Source organism: Dermacentor variabilis, chromosome 5 (assembly GCF_050947875.1).
Source record: "Dermacentor variabilis isolate Ectoservices chromosome 5, ASM5094787v1, whole genome shotgun sequence".
In the NCBI taxonomy this organism is placed as follows: domain Eukaryota; kingdom Metazoa; phylum Arthropoda; class Arachnida; order Ixodida; family Ixodidae; genus Dermacentor; species Dermacentor variabilis.
In genome coordinates, this window is record NC_134572.1 from 478,566 (window position 1) to 499,380 (window position 20,815).

General features: G+C 49.0%; 1 protein-coding gene across 2 annotated transcripts in view; it reads left to right on the forward strand.

The window, feature by feature from the left end:
- LOC142582167 (inactive peptidyl-prolyl cis-trans isomerase FKBP6-like) overlaps positions 1 to 20,815 on the forward strand; it is a 72,504-nt gene that overhangs the window by 38,070 nt on the left and 13,619 nt on the right. For both annotated transcript variants that reach the window (XM_075691562.1, XM_075691561.1), the window contains one exon: positions 11,983 to 12,206. In XM_075691562.1, the coding sequence (XP_075547677.1) occupies positions 11,983 to 12,206 (224 nt within the window). The remainder of the gene's footprint in view (positions 1 to 11,982; positions 12,207 to 20,815) is intronic.

Genomic DNA, 20,815 nt, shown 5'->3' on the forward strand with positions numbered 1-20,815 from the left:
TACTCGCCTTGGCATCGAGAGCTTAAAACCGAGCAACAGTGGACGCTGGCGACATGCACAAATATGAAAGATAAGGTCAATATAAGCAAAACAACAATCAGAACGGGTCTTCGTTCCTTCTCAGTGCCGTGGTTTGATGCCCTGCTGCCACCTGCTACTGCACGTCAGCGCCATGTGCAGGACTACCGGCGATGCATGGTCCCCTTCGTCGCAACCGTCAGCAGCAGAGCAACTGAACGGTGCACTAGAAATTTATCAAGCATGATGAGGCCCTGTGTGAGAGTGAGGGCGAAGTCTGGTGTCACTCGGGCTCGTCATCAGCGTGCGGAGCGAGATAGTGTTGTGTTTCGAGGGAATGTCTCGGTAACACAAGCGGAAAAAGCCTCTTTTAAGTTGCGTGGATCATCTTTATATGCTACTATGGTGACGTCACGGTGATAGGCAGTATGTTGTCACTCGAGGTGTCATCACGAGATAAGCTTACTGCTGTCGGTTGATGACATGCTTGCATGACGCAGCATATCTCTCCCTTTTACCAATTAAGCCTTTGAGGTCGCCATCGTTGCCTGATGGACCAGCGAAGCGGCTGTGGCTCAGAGCTACAGTGGGTGGGTTGGGGGTGGCGATCTTGCCGGAGCGGGGTTCGCCATGCCGGCTGGCTTGGGTGAGGTTTGGTCAGTGGTGGTGATTGCTGTGGTGCAAGCTGGCTGCTTTGTGTCAGAGTCCTTGGGGTTGTGCGGTCACAGCTGGTCCACATGACGACGTTGCTCGCCGTTTGGTGAGGACACAGTCGTCATCTGAGCCCTTTGGGTGCTTGTGACAACTCCAGGCAACCATCTCGGCCAGCAGTGGAAGCTTCTGAGTCACACTGGCTGTCCTGCAAAGAACGGCATGGTAGACGAGCACGCATCAAAGTGCGGTTCATTGCCTGCATTTGGAAGGCAACAGTCCAGCCTGGTAGCTGGTAACCCAACAGCACTTCGGATGGAGACTTCCCAGCCTTCAGAGGTGTCTGTCGGTAGCGGAATAAAAGCTCACTGAGGCAGTTAATGAAGCTGCCCCTTGAGCTTTTTGAAGGCCTTCCTTGATTGTGCGGACTGCATTTTCTGCCAGGCCATTGGACTGCGGATCGTAAGGCGCCGTCGTCACATGGTTGATCCCGTTCATTCTTACGAATTTCTTAAACTCTGCTGAGACAAATTGAGGCCCATTATCTGAAACCAGTGTATGGAGCAGTCCGAACCTGGCAAATATGGCCCTTAATGCTTCCATGGTGGATTCAGACATCGTACTCTGCATCGGTATGGCCTCTAGTCACTTGGTCTCGGCATCCACGATCACCAGCAGCATGTGTCCCTCGACGGGGCCTTCATATTCAACGTGCACCGTGTTATGTTGTTTGGGTTTGTTGCGTAGGGTTTCAAAGATGCAACGGCACGAAGCCGCGAGTGACAGACTCCATTTCTTGAGAACAACAACTCTGGCGGCCACAACTGGCCTAGCCTTTATTAAAAATGTCGGATTTGTAGGGGGCGCCAGGAGATACATAACACGCCCCTTTTTGAGTGACGATTACAACAATAAAACACTCACTTCATGACGTTCAGTTCTGAAATCTGGCCAGTGGCCGTATGGCTCTTCCAGCCCTTGTCACGTATGTCGAAGCATGTCTTGCTTCTTCAGGATAGTTGTGAGGCATAGCATCGTTGGCACTTGTTGGCCCCGATTCATCCAGGGTGTAGTCTTCTGCTGTGCGAGTGGCTTCACGGACCACCTGAGTGCGTGGCCTCAGGTGCACACGGTTACGCACATAAATTCCTCCACTTGTAGTTTGCACTGTGTAGCGCCTTGGTTGAGGACTAACCTGTACGTGTGACCACTGCTTTTTTCCAGTCATTCTTGTGCCTCACCCATACAGGTTGATGTTTCTTCAGAGGTGCAAGTATGCGAGTGTGGTTGTCTCCATATCTGTGCTGTGCACTCTGTCTGCGTTTGAGGAGCTTCTGATGTGCATCTGTGGGGTAGTGTGGTTTCAGATTATTGGGCAAGGTCGGTATGAACGTTCTCAATTTCCTGCCCATTAGCAACTCTGCTGGGGAAGATGCTCCAATGGTTGGGGTGGCACGGTAGTTGAGGAGAACCAAAGACAGATCTTTGCCATCGCTGTGCGACTTGATCAGCATGGACTTAACAGCCTGTATTGTTCTCTCGACCTGCCCATTGGACCTCGGGTAGTGGGGTGATGATGGTTCATGAGCAATATCCCATTCTTGCAGGAATGCTCTGAATGCCTGCCAGTCAAACAGTGGTCCCTGATCAGAGATAAGCACATTGGGGAGTCCAAACCGTGAAAAGATGTCCTTCAGGACCAAAATAACTGAAGTTGACGTAGTGGTTTCCATACGTTTCACTTCAACGTACTTTGAAAAGTAGTCAACAACAAGGATATATGTATTGCCTTGACAGTGAAAGAAATCAACGGCCAACTTTTCCCATGGTCGTGCTGGCAGATCTCTGTCAAGCAATGGTTGCTGAGGGTTGCCTTCTGGGTGGATTGGCAGGTGTCGCAGCTTGAGACAAGGGTGGCAATGTCCTTGTTGAGTGTGGGCCAATAAACACTCTGGCTTGGTAGTCTTTTACAAGCCACTATGCCACGATGTGCCTGATGGAGTTTCTCAAGAACATCAGCCTGGAAAACTGCTGGAATGACAAGCCGTTCCACTACAGCAAATGAAGCCGTCTGTGATATACAGTTCACTTCTTATGTGAAAGTATGGTCTTGCCATAGGATGAACATAACTAGGGCGATCAGGCCGTCCTTGTTTAATGTACTTGGTTAGTTGTTGCAATACTGGATCCCGACTTGTTGCTTCCTGGATCTGGTTGAGCTTGGTGGGCGACGCTTGAACCAGACTGGACACCAACAGTCCTGGATTACTGTCTGCAGTTTCCATCTTGGATTCGGAGTTTGGGGATCTTGACAAGGCATCAGCCACAGTTAGCTGTTTCCCCGGTACATACACTAGTTTAGTGCTATAGCACTGTAGCCGGAGCAAAAGTCTTTGCAGTCTTGGTGACATTTTTGTTATATCCTTTGTCTGCAGTCCAACCTGAGGTTTGTGGTCTGTTTCCACTGTTAGAGCGTCCAAAAGTGTAATAGTGGAACCGCTCGCATGCGAACACCACAGCTAGAAGTTCTTTCTCTATTTCAGCATACCGTTGTTGGGGAGGTGTAAGGGCTGCAGAAGCATATGCGATTGGTCTGCCTTCCTGCAAGTGAACCGATCCCAGGCCGTATGAGCTGGCATCTGTTGAAATTGTGATCGGTTTGGATGGGTCAAAATAACGCAACACAGGCGCTGTTGTGAGCTTCTGTTTGATGAGCTTGAAAGTCTCTGTGTGCTGGCTTGTCCAGTGCCACGCTACATCTGCCTTGAGAAGCTCACGCAGAGGACTGGTAGTTGCCGAAAAATTAGGGATGAACTTCGTGAGATATGTCACCATTCCTAAGAATCTTTGCAGTTCTGACTTGTTTGATGGAAATGACATGGCCTCAATTGATCTGACCTTGTCAGAATCTGGGGATAGCCCATCTGAGGAGAGCTGGTGACCCAGATATTTTATGGCTGAAAGTCCTAACTTCAGTTTTGATTTGTTAAGCTTCAGGTTGTTTTGTCTAGCTATGGTCAGAACAGTTCTGAGATGGGCTTTGTGTTTTTCTGGAGTCCTTGAGGCAACCAGTATGTCATCAAAATACGGCTTCAGAATGGCCTGCCCTTCAAATACCTTGTCAATGGCCTGCTGGAACAGCTCGGGGGCTGTCGCAAGCCCAAATGGTACTCGAAGAAAATGGTAACAGCCCCATGGTGTTGCGAATGTGCAAAGCCGTGAACTTGGTTGATCCAAAGTCAGTTGCCAGAAAGCACTCTTGGCATCAAGGACAGAGAAGACTGTTGAGCCATTCAGGCTTGCAAAAAGCTCTTCTGGTACTGGTATGCGGTAGTGTTGGCTTTTTATTGCTGCGTTGAGGTTCCGTGGATCCAGGCACAAACGAACAGTTCCGTCTTTTTTGGTTATCACCACTATGGGATGGACCCATTCACTATGTTCTGACTCTCGCGTGATTACGCCATTCCTCTCCATGCGCTTCAGCTCTGCTTTGACCTTATCCTCGAGTGCACTAGGTACTCTGCGAGGAGCACAAACTGTCGGCACTGCACCTTCACGCAGCTGGATGCTATAACGTCCCGGAAGCTGGCCGATTCCTTCAAATATGTCAGGGAAATCATTCAGTACTTTCTGAAACTGTTCTTGCAACACTGTGTCAGTGGACTTTGTCGTTGCTTGAAGGGTCTTCACACGGGAAAGCAAGTGCAGAGTTGTGCATGCAGCGGCCCCTAGTATCGGCTTGAAGGGCTCCTTGTCGCACTTGTCACCGAAGTCACATTTCTGCGCCTGTCGTCGAAGGTCAGTAACAAAATCGTCAATTGACTGACCTGGCTTTTGTACCATCGAGTTGAACACTGCCGCTGCTTGTATGACGTTCTTGTACGGGCGATATAACTCGTCAAACTTGTCAAGTATGTATTTCACTGGGTCTGCGTCTTCGTTTCCGGCAGCAGGGTCTGGAGGGAACGTCTGTGCAATGCGATGAGCATGCGGGCCAAGTACATGAAGCAACAATGCCTTCCGCGCTGATTTAGGCTTAGTGTTCTACTCACAAGCCAGTTCATATATGGTGAATGCTTCCCGCCATTCTTCCCATGCGGTCTGAGGAGTGTCACCAGGTTCGAAGTGAGCCGGGGGCTGGATGAAAACGTTGGCCATTTTGTTGATTTCAGGCGTTGCGGGGACGATCTGCTTACACTTCTGACACCATGTTATGTTGTTTGGGTTTGTTGCGCAGGGCTTCAAAGATGCGACGGCACGAAGCCGCGAGTGACAGACTCCATTTCTTGTGAACAACAACTCGGGCGGCCACGACTGTCCTAGCCTTTATTAAAAATGTCAGATTTGTAGGGGGCGCCAGGAGATACATAACACACCGAAGACCATTTCTGGCCTGTTTCAGGTCACGGTGCTAGTATCTGCGCGGGAGGCATCGTACTGGATTGTGCACATGTCTCACACTCGCGTGCCATCCTCTTGATATTGGCATCCAGCCCTGCGTACCAAAAAATTGTTTGTGCAGGGTTTTTCATCACAGCCATTCCTGGGTGTATTTCATGAAGGAGCCTCAGAAGACCTCCAGCAGCCGCTGACGGCACTACTATTCTATGTCCCCAGTAAATGAGGTCAGGGGTCCTATAACGTAAAACTATTCCAATATTCTTTTATTCCAATCTCCTGACGTCATATTTGCGTAATCGCCGACGCAAGCATCAGGCAGTCACCCGCAGGGTCGTCTGAACAGACCAATCAAATGCTGTCCTCGTTCATAGGAGGTCACTTTTGTTTCCTTGAAAAATGAATAAGATTGCCTACACTGAGCGGCTTGTGTTATCTAATTCGCTGACAAGAGGTGAAGAGCACGCTCAAGTGGAGAGGGATTCGATGGGGCCGAGCCACTGTACTGAAAATCGATAACCGGATTAAGAGGGTGATGCCGGCATCCGCATTGGTCCGCTTTCCCTTACTGAGCTTGAGGTGGCTGGTAGAAAATTGCGGCGGCGTGCAATGGAAGCTTAAGAATGACACTAAAACGGATCCTCAGCAAAGAAGAGTTGGCAGAGCGAGGTCGTAAACTTGCCGAAAGTGCTCGAAAAGGTTACACGGCCACACAGAAAGATTTATTGTACGAAAATAAAGTGATGCTCTCCGGCAGGCGCGAATAGCCAGTGCCTGAGCGATCGACGGCAGCCATCTTTTATTCCTTTTGGAACGGGGCAACCTGAGGCTATTCAGAAGAAAATTCAGTTTTGTTCGGCATATTAATGCTTCTTTAATGCATACACATCACTTTGACGCAGTGAGTTTTTGCGGTTTTGTGACGTTGCATGACAGGCAGGTGAAGTGGGTACAGCCCGAAAACTTTTTACCAATAGCCGAGGGCTAATGGCGAAAAGGTGTCGAATCAGAAATAACTGTGTTTCTTTGGTTCGGTCAAATCATGATAATCAGCGTGTACACGTCATATCAGATGGGGAGCTATTGTGGTTTTCGTGACGCTGCGTGATGGACAGGTGAAATGGGGATGGTCCAAAAAAGTTTTTAACCAATCGCGGAGGGCCAGTTGCAGAAATGGAATAGAAAAGTTTGGAATAGTTTTACATTATAGTGCCCCAGGACTTACAGTCAACTCACACTTTTTCTGAAAGAAAGGCTGGAACCGCCCCTCTGTCTCTATCAGGTAGGTTGGCCAGCCCTGCAGGATTAATTTCCACGCTTGCTGTAACATAGGATCACGGATGGTTATAGCCGCCAACTCTTTGGCACTGATGGGTGCCACATTCACAGTCTCAGCGTAGAATACATACTCGGGTGCATGTTCCTGTTCCTTATCGGGCTGCCTCAGGGAAATAGGGAGTTGGCTGAAGGCATCGGCATTCACGTTTTCGGATCCCTTATGGTAGGCCAGACTGTATCGATATCCGCCCAACAGCAAGGCCCAACGTTGAATGCGGGTAGCGGCCATTGGTGGAATCGCCTTGTCCGGGCTGAACAGTCCCGTTACTGATTTGCGGTCTGCTATCAGCTCGAAGTGGTTCCCATACAGGTAGTCTCTAAACCTTGTCATGCTGAACACGAGAGCGATGGCCTCCTTCTCTAGCTGGGAGTAGTTATTCTCAGCTTTCGTTAGGGTTCGTGACTTAAATCCTATAGGGTAGTCAACGCCGCCAACTCGATACGACAACACTGCTCCCAGACCTACTGCTGATGTGTCACACTCTCAACGAAGGGGCTTGTTTGGGTCAAAATGCACCAGAAGTTTTGCATTCTTCACTGCCTTTTTGGCTGCTTCGAAAGCAGTCTGCTGCTGTTTGCCCCAGAACCCCTTCATGCCCTTTGCCAACAATACGTATAAGGGCGCTAGTAAAGTTGACACATGCGGCAAGAACTTGCCTTAGTAATTTAAAAGTCCCAAAAATGCTTTTAGTTCACTCATTGTGGTGGGTCGTGGGGCATCAAGCAGCGCTGTGATGTTATTGATTTTAGGGCGCAGGCCGTTGCTATCAGTGCAGTGGCCAAGAAACATAACTTGCTCTTGCTGGAACTTGCACTTCTCATGCCTTAGACGCAAGCCGTGTTCCCTCAGACGCTGTAGCTCTTGCTCCAGGATCATGTAGTCGTTCGCCTTTTCGGCTACAATAATGTCGTCTAGATACACTTGCACCCCGGGGATCCCGCTGAGCACGGCTTCCATGCGTCGCTGGAAGATTGCCGGCTCTCACGACACCCCAAAGGCCAGTCTGTTGAAACAGTATAGACCCTTGTGAGTGTTCAGAACGGCTAGCTTCTTCAATTGTTCGTCTAGGGGCAGCTGATTATAGGCGTTCCGCAAATCCGTGGTGCTGAAAATTTATCCGCCGTTGAGATTCGCAAGGATATCGTCAACCCGCGGCAGCAGATATTGGTTCATAAGGGTCGCAGCATTCACCGCAAAATGGAAGTCATCGCACAACCGCAGCCGCCCATCCTTCTTGACTACAGGCACGACAGCTGTGGCCCATTTAGAAGATTTCACCGATGATAACACCTCTTCGTTGACTAGCCTATCTATCTCTTCTGACACCATTTGCTTGAGCACGTAAGACACCATCCGAGCTTTACAAGACTGAGCCCTGTCGTCTTGTCTGATGGTCAGGTGGACCGGTGGCCCTCGAAGCAAACCCAGACCTAGAGCAAAGACGTCATTCTACTTTGATAACAAGGTGTCCAACCTTCGGTCTGTATTGTCTGCTTGTATGCATGTCACAGCATTTTCAGTGAGTACCGGTACACCTGCTGTATTGAAGCTTTGGGTAGTGTCACGGCCACAAAGCCTTGGTCCCAAAGAATCAGCGAAGACCAGTTCTGCTTGAATTGTCGCGCAACCCATGGTTGCATTGAGTTGTAATTTCCCAGCGATAGGAAGTGGGCCCTTGAAACACGACAGCTTCATTGTTGTTGCCTGCAGATGTGGCCACTTGCCTCGATGTTGCTCGAACACGGCCCGTGGAATCACACGCATAGGTGACCCCCTGTCTACCAACATTGTGAGCGGCACTCCGTTCCAACTTATTTGACAAAGAATAGGCTTAACGTGAGCCGTTCGTTGCTTGATGTGCAATCAGCGTGTACAAAGCTTCGCAGTTTTCTGAATTATCTTCTGGGCTTTGAGAAAGCGCATACGCTTGTCGTCTCCCCTTAATGCCTTTGTCCGACGCTCTACACATCCGAGCTAAGTGGCTGCATTTCCAGCACCGTTGGCACACTGTTCTGAGATGACAGCAATCATCTGCTTGGTGCGAGGACGCGCTACATCGGGTGCAAGGCCGGTGCTCATTGCAAGGTAGCCTGCTTGGTTTCCTAGACTGCGGACGTGAGTGGACCGGCCGAACAAAATTAGCTATGCCTGCCTCCTGGGAGGGTAGTCTCTGCATGTGCTGCACGTTTTCTGCTGCAGCCTCAGCAGAAATTGCGAAGTCTTCTGCTTCCTTCAACAACAGGGACCTACATGTCAACAATAGACGTCTTATGTCTATGCTTCTATACTATGCTGTCCCGCAGCATGATGTGGTGCAGCATGTTGCCCAAATTACAGTCTTTGGCCATGCGACGAAGTGCGGCTACGAAATCCCAAACTCTTTCACCTTCTGCTTGTGTGTGCATAAAAAAACCGGTAACTGGCTGCTGTTTCGTTGACTTGTGGCTCATAGTGGCTCTGTAGATGCTTACGACATCGCTGTATGTGAGGTCATTCACGCTTTTGGTTGGCATCATCCCTGAAGTACCTTGACAGCGGTGTTGGACAGAGCGGCTACCAGCAGTGCTCTTTGTTTTGCTGTAACCATGATTTATTGTGCTTGAAAGTAAGCATCTAAGTGCACCTTATAGATGGACCGGCCTCCTTCCTCTTTGGTGAGTGCGGGCGCTTGCCCTGGTGCCATCGCTGCCTGTTTCAGTAGACACACTTCAAGGCACTCCCCTACCGCGTCGATCCCACCCTCGTTGCCACTGTTGTGTTTCGAGTGAACGTCTCGGTAACATAAGCGGAAAACGCCTCTTTATTTTGCGTGCATCATCTTTATATGCTACTATGGTGACGTCACGGTGATGGGCAGTATGTTGTTGCTCGAGGTGTCGTCACGAGATATGCTTCCTGCTGTCGGTTGACGACACGCTTGCATGACGCTGCAGATAGCAGTGCCCCAGTGTGGCCCTGCAGCCGCTTCGGTCACCTAAGCTGTGGGTGGTTTACTTTTTTGGCCGATAGTACACATCATGTCCCCACAATGTCGCTCGCAGACATGCTAGGGATGTCCACGGGACACAAAAAATGTGGCCCGTTAGATACGGACAGCAGAGCATCTGCTTCCACTGCTTCTGGCCAGGAATCACCTGCTGTCGCAACTGCACTCCCAAGTATTCGACACGGCTAGCCAAGTGACAGCTGGGCACTTACTACCACTGCTCGTGGCCAGGAATGACTCGACGTCACACTGCGCACCATTGTTCATCAGCAACCTATGCTTGTGTGGTTTGTCAGGCTCGCATCCCCCTAAGTGCATATGCTCTTGGATAAGTGGCCTGAATGTTGACCCCACTCCGTTGTTTGCCTTCCAAGAACCACCCAGAGAGCTGGAGGCCACCATGACTGCTGGGCTGATGTCATGTGTGGGGGAGTGGGTGGAGACCCCAAAGAGAAAAAGCCCTTTTTCCTTCCGGCAGGAGAAAAGGGCATAAAAAGCTGCAGCGCGAAGGTGTGAGGAGGCACTTCCTGAAAATTTTCAAGCCCAGCGCGCATTTTGCTGCCGTCTCATATTTCTTTGCATATTTATTTTCCTTCTTGACCTAATGCCGGCAAAGTTGTGAAATAAACCAAGTTAATTTTTCCTTCACCAAGCATCAGCGCTCTTCAGTACGCAGCATCTCTGTCCGGAGAGCATTGGAGGTTTCTGGACAGCGACCTGGGCAGGGGAAACTACCGTGTGTCCTGGAAGAAACTTCCAACTTCAGAAATCCAACTGGCCAAACAATTGTGAGGGATGTCCGCTGGACATATTCAACACATCCCTAGGATATTTATGTCCCAGCACTGGAGGTCCATAGGATATCCATGGGATGTCATAGTTGTCACTGGGAAGTTGCTGAAGAGGCTAATACAGTATACGGTTTTGGGATAAATAATGCTTTTTCAGGAGGTCTCCTCTGCCACCAAGATAATATTTGTGTACTGATTGCCTTTATAATTAGAAAAGGTTATGTGAACAAGTTTCTCATTCTTTTTATCTGATCGAAAAGCTGTTATTGCTTCCTAAAGCATCCCATTCAGTGGTCACCACTGCACTGCATCCTGTGTAATTATTTTTTCCATGCTTTACTGGTAGCATGCAAAATATATGAAAAGTGCCACATGTTTGAGCGCCCTTAGCTACAGCATCAGAGGCCTGAAAAGTTATTTGAAGCAACTAACTCCGCTCATTGCCTGACTCAGCAGTTGCCTTGAAGTGTGCAGTTGTCAGTGTTGGTGCTGGCTTCCATTGATTGTGAGCTGCGCCCTCTGAATGTCAGTAGCAGTTTACACAATGACCACACAATTGCAGAGTCAGGCAATGCGTGGTGTCAACTCGAAACAACTTTTTGGGCTACTGCTGTCGTGGCACACTAAATCATGCGGCACTTTCCACATTTTGCATGCACGGTTCTAGTATAGCGAACAAAAATAATTATATATTTATATAATTATATATAATTATATAATTGTATATGACAATTATATATGAAATAGCATATTGAAAATGACTGAAAGGGGTGTTTAAAAATAACGGCTTTAAAATAGGAAGTCATGCCCTCTAACTTATAAACTTAGGTAATACTTGTTCAAATATTATTTTCTAATTACCATGTAATTAGAACACAAACATTCTCGTGGCAAAACACAACTGATGACTGAAAACTGTTGGTCTTGTAATCATGTATTGTGTGCTCTGCCATGGGCTGCTTTAACTCTCACTTTGGTTAAAGCTAAAAAGCTGGCACTGAAACAGAGAAGTTGCCCAGCTAGGATTGAGAAATAAGCTTAGTGCTACCCAGTGTGGTTCGCACTTTTCTATAAATGAGCAAGCATGTAATGCATGCAGGTCTGTACAAGAAGATGTATGCGATGCATTTTAGACATTGTTATCTTTATTGGTACTTCTGGTCTTGAAATGTCATCTTGAAGTGTACAGCAGTATGCACAGCACCCGAGGTGGTTATAATACTCTGGCGGTGCTAAGGCTGAAAGACACTGCACTGAAAGTCATTCCCGTACTGCCTTTAAATGTGGCAAATGATTTTCACAGTCAGAGTGGCATGCCTGGGAATTCTTGTGATACATGCACATAGAATTGCTGCTGTCTCTAACAGTGCAGGTAACTTAGAGCAACCCAGCAATAAATACGAAGAGAAAATAAATAAGTGCTGCCATCGAAGTAACAAGACAAGGTGCTCCACTTTAGCCTATTGAATTGCAAGAGTGTTAAGTGAATGCTTGATCACAACAGCCAGAGATTGTTAGGGTTGTGTGGACCAGCAGCTCCTTGCCTTGCTACTATTACAGTGGCATGGAAAAATTTCGCTGAAAACTGCGGCATTGCCCTATGCCAAGTTTGCAATTGAGGTCAAGCAGCTGTGAAGCCGCCCTTGCCGATAACACATTTGGCGGTAGGAGCTGTTGGCATTTAGTTGCTCTGCATCCTTTGTCACTAGAAACATGGAGAGCACAACAGGTTAGCTCCACATGTACTCTTTGAGTGTTTGTCACGCTGGAAAGACACACGGTTCCTCAATTGCCTGCAGGCAGTGGCCAGTGCGCGGCGTGCACTGCAGTTGGACCCCGATTCTGCCAAGGCGCTGTACCGGTGTGCGGTAGGGCTGCGCATGCTCGGAGAGTTTGAGGAGGCGGCTAAGCTGCAGCGGCGAGCCTATGCTCTGATGCCCAACTCGTTGCCGATAGAGCGCGAGCTCTGCGCTCTCAACAGAGGCCTCTTCAACCAGAAGCAGGAGGTCGCTCAGCTATGCCGGTATGCTCACTTGCTGCATGCCCTTTGCGTGTCAGCAGAGGCTTTCTGTTACATAAGAGCACCCACCAGAAGCAGTGTTGTGTCTGTAACATTCAACAAAATTTTTGTTCTATTCCACAGTGCGGGTTGCTGTATGTGTAAGGAATGAAGTTAAATCTGATGTCTTGTGTTGGTAAAAGTGTTAGCATACAAACACATATTAAAGCAAAAGCGTTAGATGATTCATGGGACAAAAAATCAGATGTCCGGTGTTACACCGTCTGGCGTTATGGCACCAAAATCCATAGGGAGTCGAACCCTCTATCTTTGGTGGGAGTCAAATCAACTGCTTGTGGTGTTAATTAAGGCAAATTTAATTAAGACCCTTGGCTTTTGGTGGGAGTCGAATGCTCGACCTTTGGTGGAACAAAAATGCAATGGTACCAAAATTGATAGAGCCACCACTGACGGTCGAACCCACAACCTTTGGTGGTAGTCAAACCCATTACCTTTTGTGCTAATTAAGGCGAAGCTAATTAAGATAGAGTTCATTATGGCACCCAAACCCACAACCTTTGGTGGGACCAAAAGTCAATGGCACCAACATTGATTGTGCCACCATTGATAGTTGAACCCATGGCCTTTGGTGGGAGTCGAGCCCACGACCTTTGGTGGGAGTCAAATCCTTGACATTTGGTGGGACCAAAATTCAATGGCACCAATATTGATCATGCCACCATTCATGGTCGAATCCGCGACCTTTGGTTTTAATTGGTACTGTTGGAGGTCCCTCCCCAGTCTTTGACTATGGGACCTCCTAGAGTTACTTTTTCTGTAAAACATTTCAAGCGCATCAATAAACTGAAACTGAAACTGAATTAAGGCACTCGAACCCATGACTTTTGGTGGGAGTCGAACTCACAGCCTCTGGTGTTAATTAAGGCAAAGTTAATCAAGGGCAGATAATCAAGATAGAGATAGTTAAGGATCTCATGTCCACAACCTTCGATGGTAGTCAAACCCGCTTGGAGATATGAGTGAAATGGCCGTTTCTCCAAGTTGGATTCCGATTGACATTGTGAAGGTCGAGAGTATGCAACCGCCAAGGAAAAATCTCAATGACGCTGTCCTTTGTTTCAATGTGTTGTGCAGGAGTAGCTGTCTCCGGTTGTGTATTGTGAGTAATTGCACCGAAATTATAGTCGCAATGGAGCACATAAAGAAAGCAGGAGTTCTGCAATATATACGAGGGCAAGTCAAATGAAAGTGAGAAAATGTGAATATGTGACAAACGAGGTACTTTATTTAAAAGTGGTCTCCATGAGCAGTTAGACATTTGTCCCACTGACTAAAGAGTCGTGTGATTCCCATCTCATAAAACTCTTTGGGTTGCTGCTTCAAAGAGTCTGTTACTGACTCTTTCACGCCATCGTCGAACACGAATCTGGTTCCCTTGAGCTATTTTTTTCATTTGCTCCAAAATGTGGAAGTCGCAAGGCGATAGGTTTGGGCTGTATGGCGGATGCTGCAGCGTTTGCCACTTGAACTTTGTCAGTTTTGTGTTAACCACATCAGCGACGTGGGGACGGACATTGTCGTGGAGCAACACGACCCCATTCTTCAATTTTTCACATAGTTTGTTGTTGATTGCGACACGCAGCCGACCCGGTGTTTCACAATATCGCAAGCGATTAATAGTCTCTCCAGGTTTATCAGATTCGATCAGTAATGGCCCCTGACGATCAAAAAAAAAAGTCAACAACACCTTTCCGGCGGAAATCTTTCTTTGGAGTGGTGAATTCGAATGTTTCCACTGTAAGCTTTGTGTCCTGTTTCAGTCTTGTAGTAGTGGCACCGTGATTCATCCCCGGTCACAACTGCATACAAGAAGTCGTCACCTCCATTGTGATACCGGATCAGATGAGTCAAGGCAGCGCCGAACCTCTCCGTCTTCTGGCAGTGCTTCAAAACCTTGGGCATTCATTGCGTGCACAAGAGCAGATAACCGAGAGAGAGAGAGAGAGAAAACATTTATTTATCATGAGTTTGGGCGACTTCCTCGCAGGTTAGAGCCCTTAGTTCAGGGCCCCAGTGGCTCACGCCATTCCGCGTGCCCGCTGGATCAGCCGTCGCTGCTCTTGCGGGTCTGAGCTGGTCAGCGCAGTCTCCCAGGAGGAAGGGGAAGGTGAAGGAATAGGGGAGTAGCCTGGAGGGTGTGGGCACTGCCAGGTGCAATGATATACTGTGGGCTTTGCTCCACAATTGGGACAGTATGAGGGATATTGTGTGGGGTGGAAGAGGTGAAGATAAAAGAGGCAGGGAAATGAATTAGTTCGAAGCTGTCGCCACGCGACGGCATCTTCTCGATTAAGGGAATTATGTGGTGGAGGGAAGTGTCTCCTGGTATCTCTGTAATATTGTAGAGTTTCAGTGTAGTTCAGTGGTTCTGTCGGTGCGTCGTCTGTGTTGGACAGCTCTTCCAATGGCGCCCGGTTTGCGAGCTCTCGGGCTACCGCATTAGCGCGTTCATTACCATGGAGAGAGGTGTGTCCAGGTGTCCAGATGATACGCACCCTGTGTAACGCTGTGGGGTGTAATGATGTAAGGATGCGGTGTGTGTGTAGGGTGTCATCCTCCCTTGTGCCAAAGTCCTGCAGGCGGTCTGAGAATCAGTGATCACTGTGATAGGTCCATCCGGCGCCGGCATGGCTGAAGCGTGTACGATGGCTAGGGCAATAACAGCCTCTTCCGCCGTGCCACTGTCCGCAGTGTTGAGCGTGGCCAAAGCTCTCAGAATGTCTGCACTATCTAGTACGACTAGACATAGGGCACGTTTCTCTGGGTAGCGCGCCACGTCGGTGTATAGGACTGGAGTGTTTGATTTGTCATCGCCAAATAAGCGAGCCAGGGCTTGTGCTCTTGCCTTTCGTCGACCTTTATGACGGTCAGGGTGCATATTCCGGGGAATTGGGGCCACGCGAATTTTGTTGTGAATGCTAAGCGGAAGAGGTGTGCGGTTTTCCTGTTGTGGTTTTCATGGCATTTGGTATCTTAGCCGGGATAGAATGTGGCACTCTTGCATTGTTCGTTGCAGAAGTTGCAATTGGCTGTTAAGATGACCTTCCAACTAGTTCGCGGATGGCGTTGTGCACCCCCAGTCGTAGTAGGAGCTGCGTAGACGCATGTTGGGGTAGTCCCAGCGCTGCCTTCAGTGCCGTACGGAGGAGGGTGTCCATCTGGTGAATCTCGGTCTGAGTCAGGTTATGATAGGGGAAGTGGTAGGTTAATCGGCTAATTATGAGGGCTTGCACGATTCGGAGTACGTCTTTTTCTTTCAGTCCTTGTCGGCGGTTTGTAATGCGCTTTATCATGTGCGTTATTTGGGTAAGTTGTTGGCGGAGCACATGTAGGGAATGTGTGGCCTTCCCGTTGTGTTGTATGTGAAGTCCTAGTACACGTAGTCTGTCTACCCTTGGAATAACGTTGCCATTGAGATGCGATGTGATGGCTGGTGGAATATCGGCCTTGTTTCGTTTTTTGAATGCAAGCAGGAGCTCCGACTTCTCAGCTGCGCATGTGAGTCCTCCGGCTGTTGCATACTCTTGAACTATATTTACGGCTTCCTGTAGTGCATCTTGAATGGCGCCGTCTGACCCTGTGGTCACCCAGATTGTAATATCATCGGCATACAGGGCATGCTGCACGTTCGGAAGTTTGTCAAGGAGCGGTGGTAGCTTTGCCATCGCCACGTTGAACAGGGTGGGTGAGGGAACCGAACCCTGGGAAGTCCCTCTGCCGGAAAGTTTTATGATATCCGACCGAATATCACCTAGGCCGATGGTGGCTGTTCGGTCAGATAAAAATGCTCGGACATAATCATAGATGCGCTTTCCGCATCGGGATAATGCAAGGTTGTTTAGAATGAGGTCATGTGAGACGTTATCAAAGGCTCCTTTGAGATCCAACGCCAGAATGGCTCTTGTTTGAGTTTTACTTGGACCATCCACAACATCCTCCTTAAGTTGTAGGAGTATGTCCTGCGCAGACAGGCCTGGTCGATAGCCGAACAAGGTATTGGGAAAGAATTGGTTCGCTTCGAGGTGAGGCTGGAGGCGATTTAGGACTACGTGCTCGAAGAGTTTGCCAATACACAAAGTCAGGGAAATGGGTGTGAGATTTTGGAGGGACAGCGGTTTCCTGGGTTTCGGAATTAAGGTGATATCAGCGTGTCACCATTCCTGTAGAAGCGTTCCGTTTTGCCAATTGTCGTTGTAGCATGCATTGAGTTTCCGTATGGCCTGGTCGTCGAGGTTGCATAGCAGTGCATAGTGAATGCCGTCTGCTCCGGGCGACGTGTTTCGTCTTATGCCGTGTAGGGCTGCCCTCACTTCTGCCTCTGTAATATCGCCGTCCAATTGGGTTTCTTCCTCGTGTGGATTGTCTTTGTACTCCGGTCGGTGGCCTGTAGCAATGTATCTTTGTTGCAGTGTTTGGAGGAGCGTGTCATCATTTATTTGTTCTTTGTGGATGATAGTGCGGACTGTGTTCGTTGTGTGCGTTTTTGTGTGCGTTGGGTCGAGTAGTGCTCTGAGGAGGGACCAAGTTTTGGAACTACTTAGTGTGCCATTAAGGCGGTCGCAGAGGTTGTGCCAATTGCTATTAGTGAGGCTGGTGGTGTATTCTTCAGCTTCTGCTGTGATCCGGGCGATTCTTTGTTTCAGCCTACGGTTGTGCCTCTGCCTCTTCCATCGTTTGGTCAGGCCTCTTCGAGCATCTCAGAGATGGAGCAGATGTCTGTCCGCATCCGGTGTCTCCGTTGTTGCAGTAAGTTGCTTAGTGGTTGCTTTAAAATCTGCTTGTAGCTGTTGTGTCCACTCGCGTAGAGATGGCGGGTCGTGTTGTTCAGATTTGGTTCTGCTGCGCCGGAAAGTGTCCCAGTTCGTCATTTTAATTGAACGTTCTGGGGTGCGTATGGCCACCAGTTGGACGTCTGTGGCTAGAATGCTGTCGTCACTGCCCAGATTCTCCATTAGGTTGTTCCAGGTGCATTGAGTTAACCCCTTGACCATTGTTAGGTCAGGGCAGGTATCCCTGCTTACACTGTTGCCCGTTCTGGTTGGTTTGTCAGGTTCTGTCAGCAGAGTGAATTGATGAAGGTTCATGGCGTGGGCTAGACGGCGGCCTTTTGAAGTTTCTATTTGGTACCCCCAGGCTGGGTGGGACGCATTGAAATCTCCCAGAATAATCAATTTTTTGGCTTGTTTACTGGCGGCCGAAAAAAGTTGTCCGAAGTCGTCTCGTCGCGATTTGGGTGCACTGTAGATATTAAGTAAAAACAAGCTGATTTCATATCGATTCCTAGGTACAATTTCTAAGAGCACATGTGGAATGTGGGAGCTGTCGAGCGTACGTGTGCTCGATCACTGTGATTTGTTTGGACACAAGGGTGGCAACTAGTGGTTGTTTGGTGGTGTCATGCTTGTCGGTGTATGCATTGTATCCACTGAGTGTGGGAGTGCAATGTACTTCTTGAAGTGCTATAACGTCTGGTGGGTGAGGACGTGTGGCTAGGAACTGTGTGAGGGAACCCTTCTTCCTTCGGTACCCTCTACAATTCCATTGCCACACCCGGAAGGTGGTGGTAGTGCGCCTCTTAGGTTTGCTGGCCATGATTGGTTGATACCGCCTCGCTGGTGGGGGCAGGTGTTGTTGTACGAGCCAGACGGGTATAAGGGTGTGACCTTCTTGGTTCTCTAGTGGTGTTAGTGTCATGTGGAAGTGAGTCGTATTGATGGCTGAAAGTTGAGCTAAAAGTTGCACTGATGAATTGTTTCATGTCAGTCATGGCTTGTTGTATGACCTGTTGTAGCATGTGCTTGACATCAGCCATGATCTCTTCCTTCATATTTTGCATCTCCACTCTTAAAACAGTCGCCATTTCCTCTATCATTTTGCACACTTCTTATTTGGTGCAGGAATTGTGAGGGAGTTTCTCAGGTGCGAGTGTGTGTGTCTGGGTGAGTGAAAGCGTCGCTGTGGGAGACAGTTTGTTTTGTTTGTTTGTTTGCTGTGTGGACGGAGGTGAGGGAAGGGAGGAGGAAAGAGGGGGAAACTGCGCTGACCAACTCACCACTGTCGCCTTCCTGGTGTGATGGTCGGGCGTTTTCGTCCACGCGGCCTGAGGTTTCTTCGGTGCCTGTTTCTGCTGCATCAGGCTGCGACTCCCAGATCGGCTTCGACCACGTGGTTGCTTCTGGTCCTTGGACGGCCTGCGGACCCTGGACCTACTGCGACTTTGGGACTGGCTGTGTCTCCGGGATCGGTAGCGAGGACGACCACGTGTTGCATCAGTAGTCGCAGGTGCCGCACCGTTGAATGTCGTTACCTTGCAGGATTTCTTGTTGTGCTGGAGTTGTTGCTCAGCCATTTTCTGCTGCTCTCGGAACACGTGGCTCTTGTTAAAGGGTTTGCGTTGCCTTACAGGACATCGAGAGTCAGTGGCGGGGTGCTCACCACCACAATGAAAACATTTCAGCGTGCAATCATGTCCTTCGGAGGGGTTGGAAGTTCCGCACGCAGCACACCAGGGTTTATCCGGAGTTGGGCAAACATCTGCTCGATGACCCGTGGAGAGGCACACGCTGCACAGCTGCTGTCGGGGTTTATGAATGTAGCACCGGTATTCTGCTCCGTAATAGTAGATGTACCGGGGAACCCGAATGCCAGAGAACGTGATGATGGCCATGGCTGAATTTCCCATCATTCTTGCATGCAGGACCTGAATTATCGGTGATCGGATATTTGTCATCAGCGTTGTCAGCATTGTGTTCTTTTCTATGCCGGAGATGACTCCTTTGCAGGAAGCATCCGGAGCAGCCACCATAGGCCACCAGCCACCATAGACTTGATCAGCTGCAGTCTTGCCGCTAGTTCTTCGTCCGGTGTGCTGACCACTGCGACGTTCTGCTCTCGGTATATGCGGATGGTTAGCTGGTGGTGCGTGCTCTCGTTTAATTGAGCCGCTGTACCTATAGCTCTAGATCTGGCTATAGAGTGCTGCGGCCACTCACCGAGATTCAGTCCATCTCTCGGTCGGAAGACCACTTTCAAGTCGTTGATCGGTAGCGGGGGCAGCTGCGAGCTCTTATTGCGCAATGTCAGATGTAGGGGGTCCTGCTGTGCGGGTTCGGTGTTGGGTGGCAAGCTCGACGTAACTTGGACCTGTTTCTTGCGCTTTCGGGCCACGAGAAACCAAGTCCCGTCTTCGTTGTCTTGAGTCGGTTATTGATCCATAGCGGCGGCTGGTGTGGTTTCGTCCAATGCTGCAGCAGGCAGGGGGTCTCGGGCAGCCATCGTCACGATAGCAGTGCAGTGGGCATGTGCGGCACGCTATACTGTCACGCCGTAATCGCGGCGCCTACGTTAGGCCTAGCGCTGCGGCCTGCTCGCCTCGAAATGTCCAAGGGCCGAGGTCTCACCGGATCTGGCAGATCTTGGTCTCAAAAGATTTCACCTGTTAAGATCCGTCGACTGGTGGTGGTAAGCACGTTGTAGAAACAAAAGATCAGCTGTGAGGTGTTCCAAGAGCCGGAGCTCATTTGGAGTTCGTCCTTCACACGCGGTCTTCTTCTTCCTCCAGAAATCTGTCTGTGTAATGGGCTGAATTGATACTCGAAATGGGCACCTAGAAAATCAGCCTGGTCTTCAACCGAAACATTCATGAATTATGGTGTGAAACAAACCGTGACTTACGTTCACATGCTCTGCCAGTTCATCAATGCTTATCCTCCGTTCTTCCCTAATCAGCTCATCAACATATGCAATTGTGTTGCGGGTGATTGCGCGGTGGCCTTGGCCCAGTCTTGGATCGTCTTTTCAACTTTCACATCGTTCTTTGAACAGTTTGCTCCAACGCTTCACAATGGCAAATGAAATGCAGTGTTCAGTGTACACAGCAGCCATATGACGACCAATTTCTTTTTGGGAAACACCTTTAGTTGTGAAAAACCTCACGACACCACACTGTTGAACTTTGGAGCATCCATTATGTCACGCAACCATGTTCAGCCCAATGTATGAGAGCATTAAAGAACGTTTATCCTCACACCTGGGTGTCACTTCTGTAAATGAGAGATGTCTATGTGCTACGCGCATGCCTCACAGATAATGAGCCGAACCATTATTCTGCGGGCCGGGTTGGCTCGATTTCGTTTGACTCGGCCTCGTGCATTCGAAATGCAAAGATACAATGCAATATACAAATGTGAAGATACAGTTGATAAAGCGAAAAAAAAAATGTCACGGGAAACAAGGTTCACTGCACGTATACACAAAACATTGCAACAAGATATTTAAATATACGTATAAGTGTCCAATAAATCTACGCATCTAAGAAAAACTCTTGGTATATAATGCGTCAAACAAGGCAAATAAACATGTTGTGCAATCACAGAATCATAAGGCCCGCCGCCCCTCCCTCCACTCCCCCTGATGTATCGCGCGTGACGGAAGATGGCGCGCTTCGTCCCCGCTTTTCTTCCTTGAGCACGCAATACTGAGTCACCATGGTCGGCTCACCCATGTCACCACCACCCTCCTAGGCTTTCACTCGCACATGTAGCATGCGGTGC